This window comes from Corapipo altera, unplaced genomic scaffold (genome assembly GCF_003945725.1).
Source record: "Corapipo altera isolate COAL_440 unplaced genomic scaffold, ASM394572v1 114, whole genome shotgun sequence".
Classification (NCBI taxonomy): domain Eukaryota; kingdom Metazoa; phylum Chordata; class Aves; order Passeriformes; family Pipridae; genus Corapipo; species Corapipo altera.
The window spans coordinates 176,120-198,577 of record NW_020885009.1 but is presented as its reverse complement, the minus strand read 5'-3'; the positions used below and the strand labels follow the sequence as shown (position 1 = coordinate 198,577).

At 37.6% G+C, this 22,458-nt stretch overlaps 1 protein-coding gene across 2 annotated transcripts in view; it reads left to right on the top strand.

Moving 5' to 3' along the window:
- The window catches only part of SHANK2 (SH3 and multiple ankyrin repeat domains 2), a 324,085-nt gene that overhangs the window by 267,160 nt on the left and 34,467 nt on the right, over nt 1–22,458 (top strand). For both annotated transcript variants that reach the window (XM_027667371.1, XM_027667372.1), the window contains 4 exons: nt 13,820–13,955; nt 16,493–16,573; nt 16,950–16,958; nt 19,578–19,598. In XM_027667371.1, coding sequence (XP_027523172.1) covers nt 13,820–13,955; nt 16,493–16,573; nt 16,950–16,958; nt 19,578–19,598 — 247 coding nt within the window. The remainder of the gene's footprint in view (nt 1–13,819; nt 13,956–16,492; nt 16,574–16,949; nt 16,959–19,577; nt 19,599–22,458) is intronic.

The window sequence follows — 22,458 nt, the reverse complement described above, 5'->3', positions numbered from 1 at the left end:
CATTCTCCTTTTGTGTTAGTTTTAGGTAGCCCTGGCCTGTTATACCAACATTGGCCATTTGATAGAGTGAGTAAAGGCTCTATCAAATTAGAGCTTCTCTTCCCCACTTAAAAAACACTGTGGACTAATTAATGGCCCATTTTGGTTTCTTCATTTATTTATTTGTCTTTGTCTGCTTGCTTTATTTACTTATTTCTAAAGTGCTGCCTCTGGACCCCCCAGTTTTTACTGTTCCCATGCCTTTTGCTGGAGTTATTTCTAGTACATCCAAAAGTTGTCAAATGCACACCTACATTTTTCTCCATTCCTCTGGACAAAATTTTGCTCCCTTGGTAAGAAATGTGCTCCTGCTGATAAGCATGTATTATGTATGTGTGTGAAAGAAAGTATATATTAGTAACAATGGTTCACTTAACTATTTCAAACAGCATATATTTAGGATGTCTAAAAATAGTTTGAATTTCATAAGCTTTCAGGAGCTTTGGTTTTGGATCAGGCATTCCTTGCATTCTGCAGTAAGAAGCTATGGAGACTGACAGTCATGCAAGAATGAAACCCAGTAGCAGAAGACTTTCTGCCTCAGACTGGGGCAATTCCATCAGTGCTGCCTATGCAGGATTTGCGGTGCACCGTAGTGTGAGTGAGTAGCACACATTAAGGTTACTTTTTACCATGTTTCCTAGAACTGAAGCTTTTATGTTACCTTAGACTTCAGAATTTAAATCATGTCTTTCATGGCTGTCTTCCTTACAGTCTAAAAAAACCCTCCTGGAAATCAATAAAAAGCATATTAGGATGCACTGAAGTTGTCCCTCTATGCCTGCCAGACTTGTCAGTGCCAGTAACTGGGACAAAGCTGATTTAGGTCAAGGTATTTGGAGAGAAATCAGATGTGATGCTACTGCAATTTGGGCAATTAGGCAAAGAGCTAAGAGGCCAGAATAAAAAGAAGATGGCATTCAAAGAGAATCAATTACTACCTTCAAGTCATCTAAAATTTATAAATTAGAGCTGTGAGTGTTCCTCATTCTCACAGCTCTGTCTCCATGTGAGTGAATCACACAGCAAAGCCATGTGAGCAACATGGCATTAAAGAAATCGTTACTGCCAACTGTGAAATGAAAACAGTAACCTCCAGCCAGGGTTACTTGATGCCTGTTTGGCAAAATGCAAAATTATTTTTCCCCAGATTTATCTTCAGCATGTAAAATTCACATGCACTAGTAAATTAGAGTATTCAAAGTTTTCTCGGGAGGCCACTGGCATGGAGTTATCACACAGCCAGAATCAGGCTCCAAAGCAAGGCAGCTGCATCCATTGTCTCTGGAAATGTCCTCAGCCCATGCTGATTTCCAGGTCCTTCAGTGGGTCTGGAGGGAGTGCTGGCCAAGCAGGATTTAGGATCCCAGCAGGGAGGTCAGTGCTCAGGAAGGTACCTGGGTCGCAGTGCGTGATGTGCCATCTGTATTCCTGTCAGGAGAGAGCGTTTCACTGCCACTTCACTGGGGATAATGATTTAGTATTAAGCTTTGGCACATCAGATGTTCACAGGAGGCATTCCAACATCTTGGGCAGTTTTTTCTCCTTTGCAGGGGTGTGCAGGTTGGTGAGTACCTCAGGAATTTGAGCTCCCTGAAGCCGTCCATCTCTCTTCCAAGGGCAGTATCCAAGTCACCCAAACACAGCTTTTGAGAATTACTACTTTGTGTGAAATAGTGTCTCTTTCTACAGTGCTTCTAACTTTTAAACCTTTGCTTAAGAACTTGGTTGACATTTGAATTCCATTCTGCAACACCTAGTTACAAATTTAATTTGAATTATAAGGGATTTGCATTATATTTGGTGTTTAAATTGAAGTTTCCCTTCCTTACTTTTGAAAGTACATAGCATTTCTGCCATTAGGTGTATGTTAGCACCATCTCTTTCTGTTCTTCTTAACATACTAAGTAAGTTCCTTTTCTGATCTTCCCTTGCGTGCTTAAGCCTTAATTCACATTCCAAAAGATTTAATATAGAATCAAACTTACTGGGCCTATGCTATTTGTTAATTTGGGGGTTGGGGTTTTTCAAAATTTAATGCACAGAAAATTGAAGTGGCAGGAGAACAAGTCTGCGAAACTATGATCTTGGAGGTCTTTTCCAACCTTAATGTTTCTAAAATTACTCTTGGTACAAATGAGCCTGCTGTTTTCTAAATGAAAACCCTGTTATTGTTGCTTGTGCTTCATTTGTCTCCCTCTCCTCAGTGCCTGTGCTGAGTTTTGGGCCACATTTATCTCTGTGATAGGCTTGTGCCAAGCAGCTGCATTGGTACATGGTTGTACAGCTCTTCAGAGTGTTCCTAAAGTGTCAGTGCGTAACAGCACTGATTCATCCCCTGCATCACTCGCTGACTCCTGTGTGCCAGGGAGCCGACTATGCTGCTGACTTTAGGTGCTGAGAGAAAGAACAAGGCAAGCTTGGCTTCCTTTTGGCCTCTAGAAGGCAAGAAGTGTTCCCAAAGAGGTGCTTTTTGCCAGGATATGACTGTTGAGTGAATGTTTCCAATGGGCTGCAGTATCCCGTGACTGCTGCAGGCACCTGCGGACTGGGAGCAATGTGGGAGGCAAAGCTTTGCTCCGCTGTTTCTGCCTTTTGCTGGGAGGATATTCCCTTGGGACTGGTGTTCTGTGTAGGCTGGGTGGAGCTGCTGGAAAGGCCAGAGAATTGCCTCGTGCTCTCTGAGTCATCAGATCACACAAAAATAGATTTTTATTTCAAACTATTTACAAATAAAATCGAACCTAATGAAAGGTTTGTTGGTGATTCTTATTCGCTATGACAAAGTGCTCTGAGGAATCTGCTGTTATCCTTCTACGATGCTTGTTTACTAACACCAAAATAAATCATTCCTTCTTAACAGAGAAACTTTTTGCTCTTATACTCTTGCTTGAGATGATAAAAAGTTGTTATTCTGTGTGGAGAGTAAGCAAATTAGAATGTCGCTTCTTTGAAGTGGTAACAAAAAGCCTCATTATGAATTAATGAAGTTGCTCTTATAAACAAGTTTGTTTTCTTTAAAGAGAGTTGCAAAAGTTGCCTCTGGTTGCTTTCGAGCTTTTGTTGGGTTAATGTTGTGTAACATTCTGCATTTGTGGCTCATGTCTATTTTATATTATAATTACAGATATACATTTGGATATTCTTTTACAATATAGGATGAGCAGGATGCAGCAAAAGTAGATACTAGAGGATTGTCCATTATTATTTTTTTATAATGTGATGTGTTTCCTACTCAAATCTGTTAATGCTTTCTATGTCAGTTGATTGGGCCCTAAATGGTTGATGGTTTGGTCACATGAAACATAGTGAAGTAGTTCTATGATTCTGGAGGTTATTTTCCCTTTTTCAAGGCTGTTGAACCAAAGCACAGGCTTAAAGGTCATAAGGTGAGTCTAAGGCTGAACTGGATTTGGAGTACAATTCTGATCTAGTATTAAAGAATTAATAACTTTGAAACAAAGTAATGGAGGTCTGTCTAGAACTGTTGAAGAAACAACCAAAATTATCAAGACTAAATTGAATATAAATAGTTGGGAAGTAGTGAGGACAAACTGCATCTGCCATGCAGGTAATGTATTACATATTCTAAGCAAGCAAATTTGGGTAGTTGAGTTTTACACTGCAGGGTTTGAGGTCCAGGAACCATGGGGGTGTCCTGTGCAGGGCCAAAAGTTGAACTTCGATGATCCTAGTGGGTCCCTTCCAACTCAGGATATTCCTGAGTGATTAATCCAAGGAGGGTTACCTCTTTCAGCAAACAAGCTGCTACAACTCGAGAGGTTTTGTTTGTTTGTTTTTGCCTTAGCAATGCAAATTTATTCTTTGTTTATAGGTAGTTTAAAATTTATTTGTACTTTAGTTTGGCTGGTTATTTTAAACTAAACATTTCCATGTTTGTAACTATTCTGCGGTATGCTGTGTGCTGTTTGTCTGTGATTGATATCTCTTGTGGGTTTTTACATTCGATTTTGGAAGTCTTGCATAAAACATGAACATTTTTTTGGCAATTAACAGAAAGCTGCAGCATGGTTAGTATAATGAATAAATTTTTAATTAGAGTGGGACACTCCTAACACCAGCGAGTTCATGACTCAACTGACTGATGGGTATTTTGTCATTCTAATCTAATACAGAAAATATTTGTTATGTGAGTTTGATTATTCTGTATGTGCTTAAGCATTTCTTAGGGCCAGACTTCAGTCCTTATTCACATGGCCTCCAAAATAAAGTTGTAAGAGATTCCAAGTTTAAGGCAGCACAGTTAAAACTAACATGGCTTTATCTCTATCTGCTCTAAGATTAGGCTTTCCTGCATAAGGAGAAATGCATGAGCAATACATTTTTTTATTGTTCTTAGTCCAGATGCATTTTCTGGAAAGTGACTGTATGTGGGAGGATCAAATGTAGATTATCAACACATGATGACAACACTTTCTGTCAATATCTCTGTGTAATCTCTCTGAAGAGTTTAACTGGGAATCATTGAAAGGTACAGAACGAGTCAGTTCATATCACATGTACAAGGTTTAATTTTAAATTGTGTTACCTGACTAATGTGTGCTTACCTAATGTAAATTAATATTGGGCTGCATTATTAATGCTCATAAAGAGATCTATATTTTGATGCATACTTTAGAATTCTCTGCCTAATGGCCTTTACTGTAGGTATGCACAGTTTTAAAAATAGAATGGCTCAGCCTGCTAAGCTTCTACCTACTGTAAATACTTATCAAGTGGTTCATTCAGAATTCAAATAAAGATCTATTGTCTTCTCAGTGCTTGCATAATAGTGCTGTACTCCTGATTTTAAAAAATATTATATTTTTAGGGTTGAACACAGCCTCATGTTTTTATAAAGTGTTAAGCTGAGAATTGTTTAATTGGGGTCTGAAGCATTTCATCACTTTGGAGGTCAGAGTGTGCAGCTGAGTGCTGCTTCCAAGGCACAGCGGTAATGCTGCTTCAGCTTCCTCGGCTCCTCACACACCAGAGCAGCTGCACAGGTGAAGGTGGGGGTGAGGTTGTGCAGTGAGCTAGCTCCAGGGATAAACCTGGCTCAGACGTGTACTCTAGATCCTGTTATTCATGCTGCCCTGCAAACTGTTGTCTCAGATGAGCTGAGGGATGCAACAGGGGTTGATAGTGGTACAGGGCTGCCAAAAGGATGCTCATCCACAACATGTCAGTGAACAAACCACACTGTGCTGCCCACACTAGCCCAGCAGTCAGATCACAGTGATCATTTGTGACCCAGATTAAAGTTATCCTCTTCTTTTTTTTAATTTTTTTCCCTCTGGAGTCAGTTCAACAGAAAGGCACCACAAAGCATTAGTGACCCTGCTGAGAGAATGGCAGACTGGGATGTGGTGACTGGTCAGCAGAGGAGAGTAGAGGGACAAGAGTCTGTTTTCCCACTGCAGAATGTGCAGCTTGGGTAGCCTTTGTTTTCTTTATGTGAAAAATCATTTTGCTGAGACCTCAGAACAACCTCCAGCAGGGGTGGATAACTATGGATATGTCAGAGGCATGAGGCTGGAGCAGCTCTGGTTGCAACAGTTAAGCAGTTCTAGGTTTTCGTGCATGGTTTCATCTGTGAAGGGCAGATACGCCAGAGAGGTTTCATTACTATATGTGTGACCTCTAGTTTGCTATTTTTAGTACCCTATCTTTGGTGCTGTCTGTGTACCATAATTTATAGGCTATAATAGCATCTCAGAACAAATTCAATGTAAGAGGCATGTTCACAAGATGAATGCTAAGATACTCCCTGTTGCACTTCAAACTTCATTTTAATTTTACTGAATTTTAAATTAGAACATTTTTTTTTTTTAAATTGGAATTTGAAAAAAGAAATTAGTTATCAGCTTATCTTCAGTAAGTTTATTTTAAGGAAAGAAGAAACAAACATAATAGAAAGTAGAGGAACTGTCAGGCACTAATGGAACTCAGATATGCAAAATAAATACAAAATGAAAAGACAAAAGGAGCTTGGAGCAACCTGATTTGGTGGAACATGTCTCTGCCAATGGCAGGGGTTTGGAATTATGTGATCTTTAGGGTGCCTTTCAACCCATTCTATAATTCTATTAAAAGAATAAATGAAAGTCACTTCTCCCTCCTTGTATCAACATATGGCAGTTCAGTGTAGCACTATCCCAAAGATTCCTCAGAAACTGACCCCTTTTCAAGTGTGTGTATGAGAAAGCACAACAGATGTGCGCAATTCACAGAATGTTTTTTCCCTAAGAGAAGTTCTAACATGAAAAAGTGCCACCTCTCCCACCTGACAGCCCTTGGACAAATTCATCCTGAGTGTGAGTTAATTGATTGTGGTTCACTGCAGTTCAATCAACTGCAATAAAGTTAATTGAACCTCTCCAATGAAATGTAGCTTACACAAAATGATTCAAAATAGTAGCAGATACTGATTAATGGAGACAATTATTTTTAATAGGACAGAGTGCAAGTAATTGAGCGATGTTTAAATGTTCTGTGTACGGGAGTCTCATGAGGACAGGACTTACTTTAAATAGCTTTCAGATAAGATATAAGTAGGCAAAATGCAAAATTTTAGATTAAAATTCTAGTTTAACTTAGTTCCACTTTTAAAATCATGGCATAGGTAAGAGACTAACAGCAACTTTTAACCCTGCTGGTTTTTTTGGAGGTCAGCTTGGACCCCAAACTTAACCATTGAGTTTTGTACTGAAACAACACTGTTACTTGGCAGTGTTTTTAGTGGAACAAAATAAGATGTTATCGAGAAGCCACGCTGATATATTATTGTATTGCTAATTTTTCTAGTAAGGCCTGATGATTATTGAATACCCTTAATTAAAGTAAGCCGGGGATAAGGCAATTTGATTAAAATGTGTGGTTGTGTTTTCTTGTGCTTGTGTTGCTGTGCATATATATGTACATGGTGACTTGGGCAAAATTCACAAGGTGACTCTTGGGGGAAAAAGTCAGGGCTTTTACAATTTATCACCAACATTAGGATCAAATATTCTGCTGCTGTACTTTGTCCCAAACATTTTCCGCTGGCTGTGTGTGAGTAACTCTCTCAGATACCTAAAAATTTCAATGACTGAGGAAGGGGTAGTGCCAGTGAATCTGGGAGGTTATTAGAAGAAAATAAGTTGTGCATGTTTGAGAGAGATCGAACACTCACACGGGTACAGTGTGTAAGTTGGATGAAATACAGGAGAACATGTGACCATCTTGATAAGTTGATTTGACTGAAATTAGAACATTAAAAACAATTTTTAAAGGCTTTGAAGGGCTGGACAGATGTTGTGCTCCATTTGGGTTTTTGACTGTGTCACAGTAAGTTGTTAAAATACTTTTAACCAAAGCAGGACACTGCTCCCACCTGACATGTTTGTAGAATGCAGTGAGAGTAGGGGAAATCATGGCTATTTAGGCTTTTGGCAGTTTGGCACAGTAAAAAAAAGGATAAATATAAACTAAGTCACATTTAAGAGGGAAATTACTAAAAAATACCACTTTTTTTCAAATGTTCTGGGCCTACCAGGAATAACAGGGACAAGAAATCGAAGAAGTTCCAAGATGGAGCTTGGCTAAATCTTTAGAAACAAATTATGTGATGCAGTTGCCATGACAACCAAGGAGTCTGGAGTTTATGATCTGAGATGCCGCTTCATTCCAATGCTTCTCTCAGAAATAGATGTTCCCAAGTGCAACTGAAGGTTTGTGGTGCTGGTGCTACTCACAGGGACGAAGCGACTCACGCTGGAGCGCTTCCTAGACAGCTCTCCTGTGTCCAGGCAGTAACCAGATCTACATTGCACTTCAGGAGGCAACAGCTCTGCCACTGCTGGATCTGAAGGAAGAGCCTGTGCCTGGCTGGAGCAGCCCTGCAGATCCCAGGTTTCAGCAGGGAGGCTGTGCTCCAGCCTGTCCCACTGCCCTTGCTGTAGCAAGCACCAGGCAGCAACACCTCCCCTTGCCATCAGAGCTGCAGCAGGAAAGGCACAACATTCCCCCGTATGCAGACAGAGGGCATGTGGTGACAGGATGGAATACAAAACCTCGAGACACAGTGAATCCACAGGGTGTTTTCCTTTAGACATCTTATATCCTGTTTGTATCCACCAATATATGATTTTATGCAAAGAAATTTGCACCATGGCAGTGCTACTGATGGTTTTGATGCTTGTCCTGTAATTCGTATGTGCTTTTTTCCCTGAAAGGTGGGTTGTACTTCCCTATAATAATTCTTCTTTGGAAAAAAACCCATAGAATGACAGAGTTCAGGTGGGAAGTTGCCTCTGCTGATCACCTTGTCCAATTCCGTGCTCACTGGCTTCATCTTCTTTCCATCCTCCCATGTATTAAGGCCACCGGTCCAGGCAAATCTATGAGCAAGTGGATTACTATAAAAAAATTACTACTGCAAGATGTCAGCTGGAATTTCCATATCCTTGTATCCCTGGTTCTGTGAAACTTTTCTTTTTTTAATAGTGCCTTTTAGGCACAGAGACAGAAGGTCAACAGAGTCCACGAAGTCTCTGAAGCCTCTTTTACACTTGATTTTACAATTGATTAAATGGGATATAGTCAAATACTCAGAGATGTCTGTGTTGGAGATCAGAATGAAAACAAACTTTCCATTTGTATTAGAAAGTTTTCGGGAATTTTCCAGAGACTGTTCAAGGCCTGTTTCAGAAATTGTTCAAATGAATAGTTGGAGCCTGGTGGACTGAAACCATCTGCTTTTGTCTGCTTAAGCTTCTAGGGTATGATGGGAGTAATTGGCTTTGCAGAGATAAATTCATAAATTAATTCCCATTATGGGACTCATTTATATATTATATTATTACTCTCTATTTTAATCTAAGACGCAGGTTAAACTCATGTGCTTTTTGAGACAATGAACCTTGATATCAGTTGTGGTTAAATGCATTTTGTAAGCACATAAAATACCATTAAACCAGAGCATCTTTTGGCTTTGGACCTTTTTAACTTGCCTCTAAACTCTATCAGCAGATGTTTTGATTCAATCCTTTCCTGGAATACTCACGGAAAAGGATGCTGCCAACAGAATTTGTTAAAATTGGCTTTCACGGAAGCCTTTCTAGGTGGACTGCTTATCTTCGTGCTGTCCATGGACTTGTTTCATTCAACATTTAGGATGAATTTAGAGGTTTTAACATAAAGCAAATAATAGGATTTTACACACTAAATATACTTGTCAAGGACAAATCCTGGAAACTCTTCCTGGTTTGTGACAGGCTTAGGCAGTGTCCTGTGTAGGACTTGAGATGCAAAAGTTTAATTTGAGCCCACAAAATTACATGTGGGCAATTTATTTTGCTGGTACAAATTGTAATTGGGTGTGTGTCTTAAATATTTACCAAAAATGGTGAATTTTAGAAACTGTGTGGGCAGGGCTTTGTAAGTGTGTGTGTAATGGGTTTGGGGTTTTGTTGTGGTTTTTTTTCAAGTAGTTCAGTGGATAAGAAAGAGCTTCTGAGAAGCTTTTTGTGGCAGAATGTGCATTCCCAACTGTAACCAATGGCCATTCCAAGGGGAATGATGGAGTTTTGTCTACTTAATAAGTGTTAAAAATGACTGACTACCTTTTCCACTGAGAGAATGTTTAGGTAATGGAAGGATTAGGATGATGCATTGAAGAAATTAAGATTTTTTTAAAATTATTAATAGAACAAACTCTCCAAAGGTCTCTTTCTCTTGTAGTGTTTTTTTCTTTTGCACCTTCCTACAGGAAGGTTGCTCTGGTGAATGTGTTCCAGCTCAGGCATCTACTCTCCTACAATCTGCAGGTTATTTTACTATTTTGCTGTATTTTATTGTATTGTATTGTATTGTATTGTATTTTGTTCTTTTCAACCCATTGCCTATCTATGCATTTCTGAAAAAAAATCCTTTTATCCAGCCTAACCCAATACCCACAAAATCTACCCCAGCATCTCATTAACTCATTCTTTAAAAAAAAAAAATCACATTTTTAAATAATAGCATTCATTCTTTCTTGTCCTAAATCTGCCTGTGTAAGCAAATAAATGTATTTACACAGCAGAGTCTGTTTGTAATCAAATATTTTGTGGTGATGATGGGATGTGGCAAAAAATGGGGACCCACCTCATTGTAGTTTCAGTGGGGAATAAGTACTATAAAGAATAATACACTTTCATTTTCTTAAGATATGGAACTACACATTTATTTGGGGGGTGGAAGTGTAAATTTAATCTTCAGGAAGAAAATTTTCGGATAACCCATGTGTGTTCATGTATCATCTTTTGTAAGGAGGGCTCTCCAGGCAGGGAATATTTCACATATAAAAAATTTGATTATCTGACTGATATTTTGCTCTTGGAATCCACATCATTATTAATTCTGGAATAAAATTTCATGATTTAGGGGGTTTTGGGGTTTTAGATGTTGTTGTGAATAAATTCTCAGTAAAATAACATCAGAATAGTGGACCTGGATGTTACAGACAGAGAGGTTTGTGACTGGCACTTGTCTTTGTCACTGGTTTGCTCCATATTTTTGAATCATCTCTTGAGAGAATGTTGGAGAGAGAGCTCTTCATCGTTGGTGTTCAGACCTCTTAGTGCAAGAGGAACTTTGTTGTTGATCACAGTCTCTGGTTTGGAGCGTTAAGCTTCAAAACTAAGCTCAGCTTTAGACAGCTCAGGCTTCCAGATTAGGCTATTTTTAAAAGATACTCTGAGAGAATTTGAGAAATAATTTATGAAATAATATGATCTCATAGACAGAATAACTTCCATCCCACTGCCCAGTTTTTAACCAAATGGTGATAAAGTATGGTCTTCAAATATACAGAATTCTGAGGCTTTTTCTGAGCATCAGGAATGGATAGAGGAGAGTTATTGAAATTCTTGGCTTGTCCCAAGGGACAGTTTTCCTTGTATTTGGCTTGTTGCATGAGCAGTTGCCATTGATGTAGCGTAGAACCAGCCCCAGCACATATCTATTTCTTTTATCTGCTTCCCTTTTTTTATGAAGGACATGGGATAAAAAAATTCCGTGCAGGAAATCTTGGGGAAATAATCAAAGGAAAAGAAAAACTTAAGATTTTGCCATGAAAGATTACAGAAAATATCCTGAAAGATACAGGAAAACAAGGAAAGACACAAATTTGTGCCTACAAACCAACTTTACTATTTGGCTGTTTACAGAACTCCCTTCTAAACACTTTGCCACTAAAAAAAAATATAGTTTTTTTAGTGTTTTGAAGAATGTGACTACATTTCATTAATTCCAAGAACACACATGATTATGAAATTAATTGGCACAGGTGAAATAGATTTTTTTCTTACAGTTTTTGTTTGGGATTTTGTTTTCTTTTACTGATTTTCTACTTGTTTTAAAGAGATAGTAAAAAAATTACCTCCTTCAGTTAATTTGCAAAGAGATGCAGTGATCATCTCCCCCCTGCCAAAGATTGAGATGGAAGTGAAGAGACAGACTCATCGAATTATTCACACCTGGAAAATCTTTGCTGAATAATATCAAACTAAAACCATCAAAATAACCCTGCTTGAACTCTGGTTACTCACCACTTACATTTCTGTTACTCACATTTCTGCAGTCATTTGACTTCTGTATAAAATACTGAAGAAGGGTAAAAGAAATAAATAATGTCTCTGAAATTTAGTTATTTATAAGCTATTGACAATTCCAAAGTTATTGCTTTGTGATCATGCTCCAGTTTTACCCCCTGAGGTGCTAAAGACTGAAGATGAGTTTCTGCTCTGCTGGTTTCATGATTCTTTTGTTCTCAAGTATTTCAGCAGACTCCTCAAGTTAAATAACCTTCAGCCCTCCTATCAGTATTTTTGTTTTCGCCACGTAAATCTTTTTGGTACTAGCTCTTGTAACGAAACCTTTTAAACAAAGCTGCTATAAACAGTGATTTGCAGGTCCTGTTTCTGAGGCAGCTTTCAGAAATGTGTTGTGTATATATTTGCTCCTGCTCTAAATGTTAAATATTGTTGCACATAGCAATGGGAACAGATGGGATGCTGCATAAGCTGTTTATAATTTTACACATTTATCACTTTACACTAGTGAAGTGTGCATGTGTTTGATTAATATTAACTTTTGGTTTACTTGGAGGGCCCTATTTTTTGACAGCATTAGGGATTTTATTGTAATCTTCACTGGCTTCCAAGCTTAAAATTTAATTCCAGCAAAAATAGAGTAGATCCATTTCATAATTCTTAATTACATAATGTTTTTGGGTTTGTGGGGTTTTGGGTTGGTTTTTGTTTGTTTGTTTGTTTTTTGTGTGTTTTTTTGTTTGTTTGTTTTGTTTTGTTTTGTTTTTTGTTGTTTTTTTTTTTTTTCCTGCAGAAAAGAATTACCTGGTTGAGGTTTTAACACTGGAAGGAAATGGATAACTCTGTTTGTCTCAGTATTTTAGACAGATTAAATTTAGATACCATCAGTCCAGCTAAATAAATATCGTATCTTGGAATTAAATACCAGATGCTAAGAAGGTGTAAAATAAAACCAAACAGCAAGAGTCCTATTTAAATCAATATTCTTTTATACCCTCCACCTCCACAGAATGATAGAACTTTTATATTTGCCTGCTCGACAGGTCTGGATGTTCAGCATGTGTTACACCTACGTCACTGTGTATGAAACCAAAAAAGCATCTCAAAAAGCATCTCAAGTTTATAGACAGCTCATACTTGACAGCTTCTGATTGCAGCATTGTATTAAAAATATGGTTTACCAATACATTATTTCATTAAAAAGCATTTTGTCTCAGCTAAAGTCTGAAAAAAGGGAAGATTTTCCTTCAATACATGGATGGAAAACCAATTTCAAGTTGGAGTGGGGCTGCTTGTGCTGTTTGATCTCTAAATGGCAATAATATTTAATGAGACATTTTGCTCTAAACTGTAAATTCTTTTGAGAGTGAGATGCCCAACCTGTCAGAATAAACAGAGGAAGCTAAAAACACTTTGAAAATGACTGTTCATTTTGAAGGCATTGAGTGATCTCAGTGAAATATTACTGAGTCAGTTGATTTTTGGAGAGAGATCAACTTCCCAGCACGTATTTTGGCAGCATCTCTGCTTCCATTCCTCAATATCTTTTGTGTTCAAATAGCTCACTTCAATCTTATATGCTGCCATCCTTCAAATTTCAGAGAACTTCCAGTGACTCCTTATAGCTTGAATGAATAAATAAATTACTTTCATCCAGGCTTATTTACACTTTCTATGCCTATGCTTTCTTCTGTGCCTATTAATTAATATTATGGAAAGACTTATTCAGCAAAAAGGATGATGGAGCACTAGGAACTACTGAGAACGTGTAGATATATCTACATTATAAAATATATATTTTGAAGTTGAATGTTGCAGTGCAGTTTGAAGTTGAATTGGCATGACCACAGGGCTCTATGTAGGTCACTCTTCTTTTTCCACTCTTCTTTTGCCCTGGTATGGTCCTGTTGCCTTTGCTTCCAGGACATGAGAAACTTGCAGAAGGAAAATGTTATTTGCTGTATATAAAATATGTAAAGGGGAGGATTTGGTTGAATTTCTTTAGTTGCATATTTCCTGAAAAGATAGCTCTGTTTTTCTGTCATCTCATCAGCTGTCCACTGTTTGTTAAATATGTATTTTTATTAAAAGACAGTAACTAGAAATTCTGTACCTTCCTGCCCTTTCCACCTTCTGTTTTTGAAACTGCTGGAACAAAAAGTTTTCTGCATTTCAATCTGAAAGACTCTTTTCTTTCTCTGCAGGTTAATAATGAGAATGTAGTGAAAGTTGGCCACAGGCAGGTGGTGAACATGATTCGGCAAGGGGGCAATCACCTCGTTCTTAAGGTTGTCACAGTAACCAGGAATCTTGATCCAGATGACACAGCTAGAAAGAAAGGTACATTCTTCTCTTTTCCTGATGGACTATTTTGGTTTTGCTTCTCAGAAAAGAAAATATAGTCATGACAATACTGCTTTATAAATTCTGATTTATAGACTTTGCTTTTAAATGCCTTATTCTTGTTTAACTTAGAGTAATTTAATTCTCTTGGCTTATGCATTAATAAGTGACAAAAAGGGTAATATTTTCTCATCCTACTTGCCATGAAAGTTAATCTTTATGGGGTTTTATACATGTATATGTTTGAGGATCTTGTAGTAACATTTCTTGCAGTAGTGAGAGAACAAAAGCACAAAGAACAGATGATCTTTTATTAGTTAATAGCAAATGTACTTGAGATGAGAGTATCTCTTGAAATCGTTGAGAACTTTTACATCTTTTGCAGAAAGAATAACAAAAGTAAGCAGTATGTTTAGACTGAAGTTCTCGTAGGAAAAAAAAGTACATTTTAATTAGAAAATTCCTCTACATGAAATTAAAATAGAGGAGTTGTTCCAGCAGGGAATATCCCTTCACCTCTCATCAACAGACAACACACTAAGATGCTTTTCCTGCCATTTGGCTGATAATGAGAAGGCAGCTTCTCCAAGAGAGGTTTGTATGACATTGTGTGCCACAAAGACTTTGGGAAAGAATTGGCTGGGTACAAAAAGGATAGGGTTTTTTCCAAGCCCAGGGTTTGTTTGGTTTGTTTTTAATTAAATTTAATGGACATTATGGGTTAACCTATATCCTAAGATTGGGCTACTCTCTTTAGAATTTCAACATGTTTCTCACATGAAAAAACCACCACTAAAACTTCACCAAAAAAAAAAAAAGAAAAAAAGAAAAAGAGGAAACAAAAATGGATTTTACACTATTTCCTTCATCTCAGATGGCCCTCAGTTTGCTCAGGTGACAGCTATGCTGGGGATTCATTAGGTCCCCATAATTATCATTAAGCAGGAAAGATTGCTGCTGCTAACTAGTGTTTAGTACAGCAGTAGCACATTTTTGAAAATTCCAGTTCCTCCCACCAGTTCCTTGAATTATCAGTGTCAGACACCTGGGTCTTCAGCACAAGAGGGGGTGAGCAGCTGGAAGCCCAGGGCTCCCTCCTAGTCCATGACTAAAACTTTCTGTCTACACTGGGAATGTTCTTCACATCTACTGCTTATCAAAAAAATAATAATAAAAAAAACCCAAATAAAATTAAACCCACCTTGGGGGTGGGAGGGAAAGACCATGTTTATGTCATGTCCAAACATGGTCCTGCATTATTTTTGGCTTGTTGGAATTACTATTCACACATTTTAAACAAACCTTTAATCTCTGCCTTTTGGGATAAAATATTGGCCTTAAATTTAGTGACAATGCTTTAAACCTAAAGAGAGTAGATTTAGACTAAATGGCAGGGAGAAATTCTTTATTGGGAGGATGGTGAGCCTCTGGCACAAGTTTCCCAGAGAAGCTGTGGCTGCCCTGTCCCTGGAAGTGTCAAGGCCGTGTTGGATGGGGCTTAGAGCAACCTGGTCTAGTGGAAGGTGTCCCTGCCCATGGCAGGGGGTGGAAGAAGATAAGTTGTAAAGTTCCTTCCAACCCAAACCATTCAGTGAAATAAAAGTGCTGTTGTCTACAACCCAATTCTTTGTCATCTTGTAATTCCTAGTGATAATGCATCATTTACCAACCACTTCCCCCTTTGAATCTTGTCCCTTTTTGATGGCAGTTTGTAGCCTTGCTTGTTTCCTGGCAGTTGCCTTTGTACCTTTGGAATTGTGTGGAAGGATTTTGTTGCCATAAGTCAGATGTCAGATACCCAACTTCATTTAATTCTTGCCCTCAAACTGCTTTACCACCTCTTTTCAAAATGCTATAGGCATTTTGTATTGACCAAAACACTTGAGAATCCTTAATTTTTCCTGGTGTCTCAGGGCCAGCGATGTTGACTGGAAATCTCCATTTTCTTTTGGATGTTAGGCTCCTTTCTGACCACCAGAAACATTTGTTCTCAGGATACTAAAGCACATGCTGGATTTTGGTTCCTGTGCTAGATGACTGTGTTGATATTTTAAGATCTTCTTTATTCTGAGGATCATCTGTTTCCCCTAGACTCACCATAACTATTCAGATCAATTTGAATCTTCCTGTATTTCTCAGATTGAACAGTTTCTTCACAAATTAAATTAATCTGGCAGAGATTGGCTGGTATCCAGGAGGTTTTTAGCCTTAGAAGGGACACAACTGTTGTGAGGCCCTTCCTCTAGGAAGCCTTTTTCCTGCTGGAAAATAGAACTGCACAGTTATTTAGCTTTAAGTGTTTCTATGTATCCTATGTTACATAAAAGCTTGCGGATGTGTCAAACAACCTACGCTAAAACCAGAAACAGTAGAGAAATTCAGTAAAGGAAAAGCATCTCAGGGCTTTTTCCTCCACATGTATGTATTTATTCTTACCTTATTTCATGTAGCTTATTCTTTTTAAATTGAGGTGAAATTGTGGATGTAAATGTAGGTGTTTCCTTACACTGTGTGTTTTTCTGTTTAATGCAAAGCCCCACCACCTCCAAAGCGAGCTCCAACCACTGCACTGACCCTGCGGTCTAAGTCAATGACCTCAGAGCTTGAAGAGCTTGGTAAGAAAGTGTTTTTTGGCAAGCATGGCTTAGTAGAAATGTAAATATGTATAGATAGATAGCTAGATAGATAGATGTGTATGTGTTAAATTGATTAAAGGGAGCTGCACTGTGTACAGTGTGTAGAACAGAAAAGGTTTTAAGAATGCTGCATCTGTGGAGAGTTCAAATTGTGCATGACTCGCATGAATGATTTTTGTTTAAACTTGTGCCTTTACTGCTACGCAGGAGAATGTTGATACATTTTGTGCATCATCAGAGTCTGGCACATCTACACACAAAAAATAATGCCGTGTCGTATTTTGTTAGCTTTGCTTTCTGAGTTTGCAGTTCATCTAATATTGTTTTATTTTAAATTTCTGTGGCATCTCATTAGTGGATAAAGGTAAGCTGCCAGAAGCTGTTGTTAAAAGCTGACAGTATTAAAGCAGCTTCAACTTCAACTTATTTCATTAAGCTGATCTGAAAAAAGTGCATATTATGATATCACTTTGACTTCTGTGCATGATTAAACTTAATTCCTCTCTATTGATAATAAAAAATATTGAGCATTCAGTCTTTTATTTGCTAATTTTAAGAAATGTGACTGTAGATTCCTTTGCTTAATCATCCACATCCTACATATGCATAATTCTTTTGGAATTTTTATTAATATTCTAGAAATGAGGAAGATATTTTCTTCCTGGTTTTAACCTGTTAGGTCATTAAAAAGTAGAATTTCTGCAGCTAGACTAAGAAATATGTTATGAATAAATCATATACACACAGAGAAAAACCCAGTGCATATTTCTATATGGCTATAACAGTAAAACAGTGTGTTTAGCAAGTGATAATTGGGTATAAAACCAAACCATATCCCTCATTGCAGAGTAATAGATGATAATAAATCATACAATAAAACCATTTTTCCATTTAATTCTGCATTGATTTAAATATTTACATTTTATAATCTTTCTTTTATCTGGTATGGACTCATATGAAGGCCAACTCGAAGGAATCAAAGCCTCGTGGCCACTTTTTTTCCCCTGAAAGTCAGTGTTTTCTGGGGCAGATGGACCCCATCTATCTTTAAGAGAGTCAAGTCACACAGGTCCAGTGGGAGGTCTTGCCAACAGAGGGGGGCTGAAGTGAGCACTGTCTTCTCTATGGTGTAACAACCAAGTGAAGACCAAAATTGAACAGTCTGATTATTTAGCTCTAACAGATCTCAGAAAATTTGATTTTTCTGGGTCAGGAAGTTTAGGAACTTAGCTAAAGGTATCAACACTTTGTGAATGCTCTGTCATTTTTCTTCCATGTTTAAAATGTAAAATATTCTTTCTGGAGCCACTTTTTGCTATGAGGTTGTAAAACTTTGCTTTTTTGGCCCTTCATTATCCTCTTCTGCAAATTGCTTTCAAATTGAGGATACTCTTCTATTTCTCTTTTCAATCTTCCATAGGGGATACTGTTCTCAAAGCAGAGAGAAGGTAGCACTCTTTCCTGGGGTAGAACAGTGAGGACCATCATAATTTAGCTTCCTCACCCCCAGTTCGTGTTGTAGCACTTGACCTGCTGTTTGTTCTCCCCAGCTGGCAGAAAACACCACAACTCATTTAACAAGCAGCCATGGGACACACCTCAATATTTAAGCACATTTCCCATTCACATCTTTATCCAGACAGGGCAAATATTACAGCGGCAAGAGTTTGCTATTCTGAAGAATAGCCCTGCACCATGTTCCAGGAGTTTATGTCCCCTAGTAAAGCTATAGGAATGGCATAAATTTGTTTTCTTCCTAAATAAGGCTGTAAATACCACTTGCACTCTGAACCCTTGACGACATAGCAAACAATATAACTACTGTTATAAATAAAATCTGTGGTCAACCTATTTTCGTATTTGCCCTGTAAAAGGGCTCTTATCAGAAAGAACAAGATTTGCTAAATTGCACAACTGAACAAACTTCCCAAATGAAAATGTTCTCCCTATCATCAGTTTAAAGTTGTCTTCTGACATGAACCACAGATTGTATGTGTGTATTTATCTCTAATTTATATATATCTGTATGTATATGTGTATATATTGGACATCTGTGAGAACTATGAGAACACTCACATTTTTATATCCGTTAAACTAATGAATAAGCATTTATTTCATAACATGTATATACCAACTAAATAGGAAAGATCTATAAATGAACTCTGTGGATGTTCTCATCAATATATATGTGTAATCCTTTTTTCTGAACTGGAGAAGCTCATGGTCTCAATAACGTCTCATGACAAAGAATCCCACGGGCTAATTATGTGCTGTGTACAAATGTATTTCCTTTTTATTGGTTTTAAATGTGATGCTTTTAATTTTATTGAATGTCCCTTGTTATGTAATAGAAAGAAAAGTAGAAATTCCCCATTTGTTTTCCCTTAGAGTACATAGTTTTGTAATGTCTCCTAGCTGAGCTAAACAACATTTTTTTTTTTTTTAAATTATACATTTTGCATTCGTTACAGTTACTTCCTTTGCCTGGCTCTGAACTCTACTTACAGTTTCATTGACGTGTTTTTAGCTATCCTGTTCTTCATAACACTGAGCAGACCATCTCAGTTGTTCTCTTTCAAACTAATTGATCCCAAAGATAGCAAATAACTTGTGCTCATGATTCCACTTCAACCTGCAAAGATTTTAAAATGCCCTGTTGTCATAGTTTGAAAACCCTGGTGTCAATAAGTTGCCCCAATTACTGTTTTGAAAAAAGAATTCAGAAAAAAAAATTAATTGTACATGTATCCCTAATACCTGCAGAGGAGAAATTTCTTAATACAAACCCTGATAAACATCTTGGCAAAAGCAGATTTTGTCTACTGTGTTTTGATAGATACATGTTTAGTGGAGGGGAGCAGGGAGAGACTGACATCTTAGATGGAAGAATAATGTTTATGCTTAAAATGACAGACAAGGATTTTAGCATATTAAAAATTACCTTCAGAATTGATTCACAGTTCATTCCCTTTCTATTTCCAAGCTTCAGTACGGAAGAAGAAGGGTAAGGGGAAGCATTTTGTCTCTTGTTTAACCTGTTTCTCACCTTTCCATAGTGAAGGATAATAACATAATGTAAATGTTGGCATATGGTCCAGTTTATTTTATGGTGTCAAATGTACATTAATTATTATATATGTTTTTTAGTTATTTAGTTAATAAATTGCAAACACACTAAGAACTCAAACAGAAGACCACATTTGAAAATACTCCCCACATTTCTTCCTTTTGTCTCCTTTCCTTCATCTTGCCTTTTTTCCTTCTCTGTATCCAACTCTTTTCCAAACCCTTCCATCTCATCTCCTCACAGTTACTGTGCTAACTGGCAGCCACAGAGAGGTAACATCCTCAGTGTAGTCCTACGTTAGTGGTTCTGCTTGTCTTTTTTAGTGGCCACACATTACTCCCATAAAACCATGCTGTCTCTGTCTCAGGAAGTAGGGATCTTGCACACAACACCTGAGCTTTTGACCTGGAGAAAATGCTGCTCTGCACAATTTTTAATTCCCAACATAACATCTCCCACTCTGTCCCGTATGCATGGAATGCCCTCCCTGGACTGATCCATAAAATCTTCTCCTTGACATCTCTCCTGAAGACCCACTTTCCCTAGATCCCTGTTAAGCAACCATGCAAGCACTGATGGCTAGACAGAGGGGCAGGTAGAAGTAGTGGTGCTATTTGAAGAGCTTTTATCAATGTACATACCTGTATGCAGAATTTGTTTGTGTTGAGCTGTATTTTTCCATGCTCCTATACGTCATTTTGCGTTCCTAGATTGTGAGCTCTCCTGAGCAGGGACCGTGTCATCTCCACCTTCTCATGCCATCTGGCCTGAGGAAGAGCCTCAAACCTGTCTGAGACCCTGGGTGGTAGCTGGAAAAACAGGCTGTGTCCTGCTCTTGGACAAAGCTCAGCGTCATGGAAAGGAAAGTTAAGCTGTAGGCAGTGTCTTCTCTCAACAGGGAAGCTTTTCCTTTTTAACATTAAATAGGACAAAATTGGTTTATTTTCCACTCTTTATTTTTCTGCTCTTTCCTGACCTCCTTTCAGGTCATTAAAACAGGTTCCACCTACTGATATTTGCCATTCTCCATTCAGAGAATAAACCACATGGCTACTGAAAAATACATTTTGGCAGCATATAAAAAAACTCTTTGCATTGTTATTGTAGAATCTTCTGTCAACTCAAAATTCAGTTTTCTGGGTCAGAGGCAAGAGAGACATTAAGATAAAAATAATGGCTTCTGTGGTTCTGTTTGACTGGTTTTGTTGGTTGTCTCTGGAGATGGGTTCTGGTTCACTGGGAGGACAGGAGAGGAGAAGGACATAGGCTGTACTTTTTATATTCAGGATATGATAGTTGGGTCTAAAAAGATAGGTAATAAAATCTTTAGGTTTGGAGCAGCATGGCATGGGCAGTACTGTCATTTTAATGCAGTTACATAGCATGAATCACTAAAATTTAGCTGTGCTTCATTTGTGCCACTGACTTGTAGTAGTTGCCTGACTCAGGGATAGCTTCCAACTTTAAAATGTGTATGTGAAGGGGACATGTTTTCAACAAACTACCTTCTGGGTTTTGTGGGATATTTGAGATGGGGAGGAGGCATTCTTCTTTCATTTGTGATTTGTAGTTTTCCAAGAATTCTAAAGATTGTAAATTCCAAGAATGAGTAAGTTGTGGCTACATATAAACTAACAGTTGTAGCAGCAATTTGTTGGAGGCAGCACTTAAAATGTAATTCCATTAATACTGGAGAATAACCAGAATATTCATGCATCAAATTTAAATGAAGGTTTAAAAATACTCTGAAAATGAAACATAAAGAGGAAAACTTGGGGTCATAATTTTCGTCATCACTGGATAAAATAGGTATCATTGTAGTTTCAAAATGGGTATCATTTGAGTTTCAAAATTAATGTTTTAAAATAAATTTAACTCTGTTCATAGAAAGTTTATGCAGCTGGTGAAAAGCTTGCTTTTAAAGGGCTTTTTTCTTCAGTTCTTGCTTTGACTTGTTTAACCAATAACTTCTTGTGGATGGAGAATTTTAAAATTATATGATCATTAAGGAACACATCCATAAACTAAGACCTGCAAATGTTTAGATACATTATTTAAACATTTCCTGCTCCTAAGCTTTTTCTTTTTTTCCTGACAGGAAATGGGTTTGATTTAGTGAGTAATCTGGGATTTTCAGTGAAAGCTGAAGTGTTTAATTTTAAAATGCTTAATATAAAGTTCTCTAAGAGAAAAGATAAAATTAAGACTAGAGCAGGCTAAATTTTTGTAGCAAAATGGGAATGACTGGATAAATAATTCTTCACCATTAAGAGGTATTCCACTGGCAGTGTCACATGAATCTCAGGTGTGGCTAGGGGTGGTGGTTGGTTTGTTCTTAGATTCGATATGGTAATCAATATCAAATATTAATATATACGATACACTGATGAAATATGTGTGTTGATACTGGTATTTGGGGTTTGATATGGGCTACAGTATCAAATATAAAGATAGGATTTTCCTCCTCTGAAGAGTTTAGAGTCTATCACCACCTTACAGATACAGAATAACTGTGATATCATCAACGCAGAATATTGTTAGCTGGCATCGAGTCTTTACTGGAATTTGAATAGAAAAATATCAGTTGATGGCATTCAAAAGAAATATTATTAGCTCTGTCTGCAATAACTGTCCACACTTCATCCCATTCCTGTTGTCCATTGTTTCAAAGGAGGCACATTCCAATGGCATCTGAAACAATGAAATTGCAGAGCAAATATATATAAATGAATGCCAAACAGTGGATTAGCTTACAGTGTTCTGTTATGTTTGAAGAAACCACTCCCAAAGTCGTCTG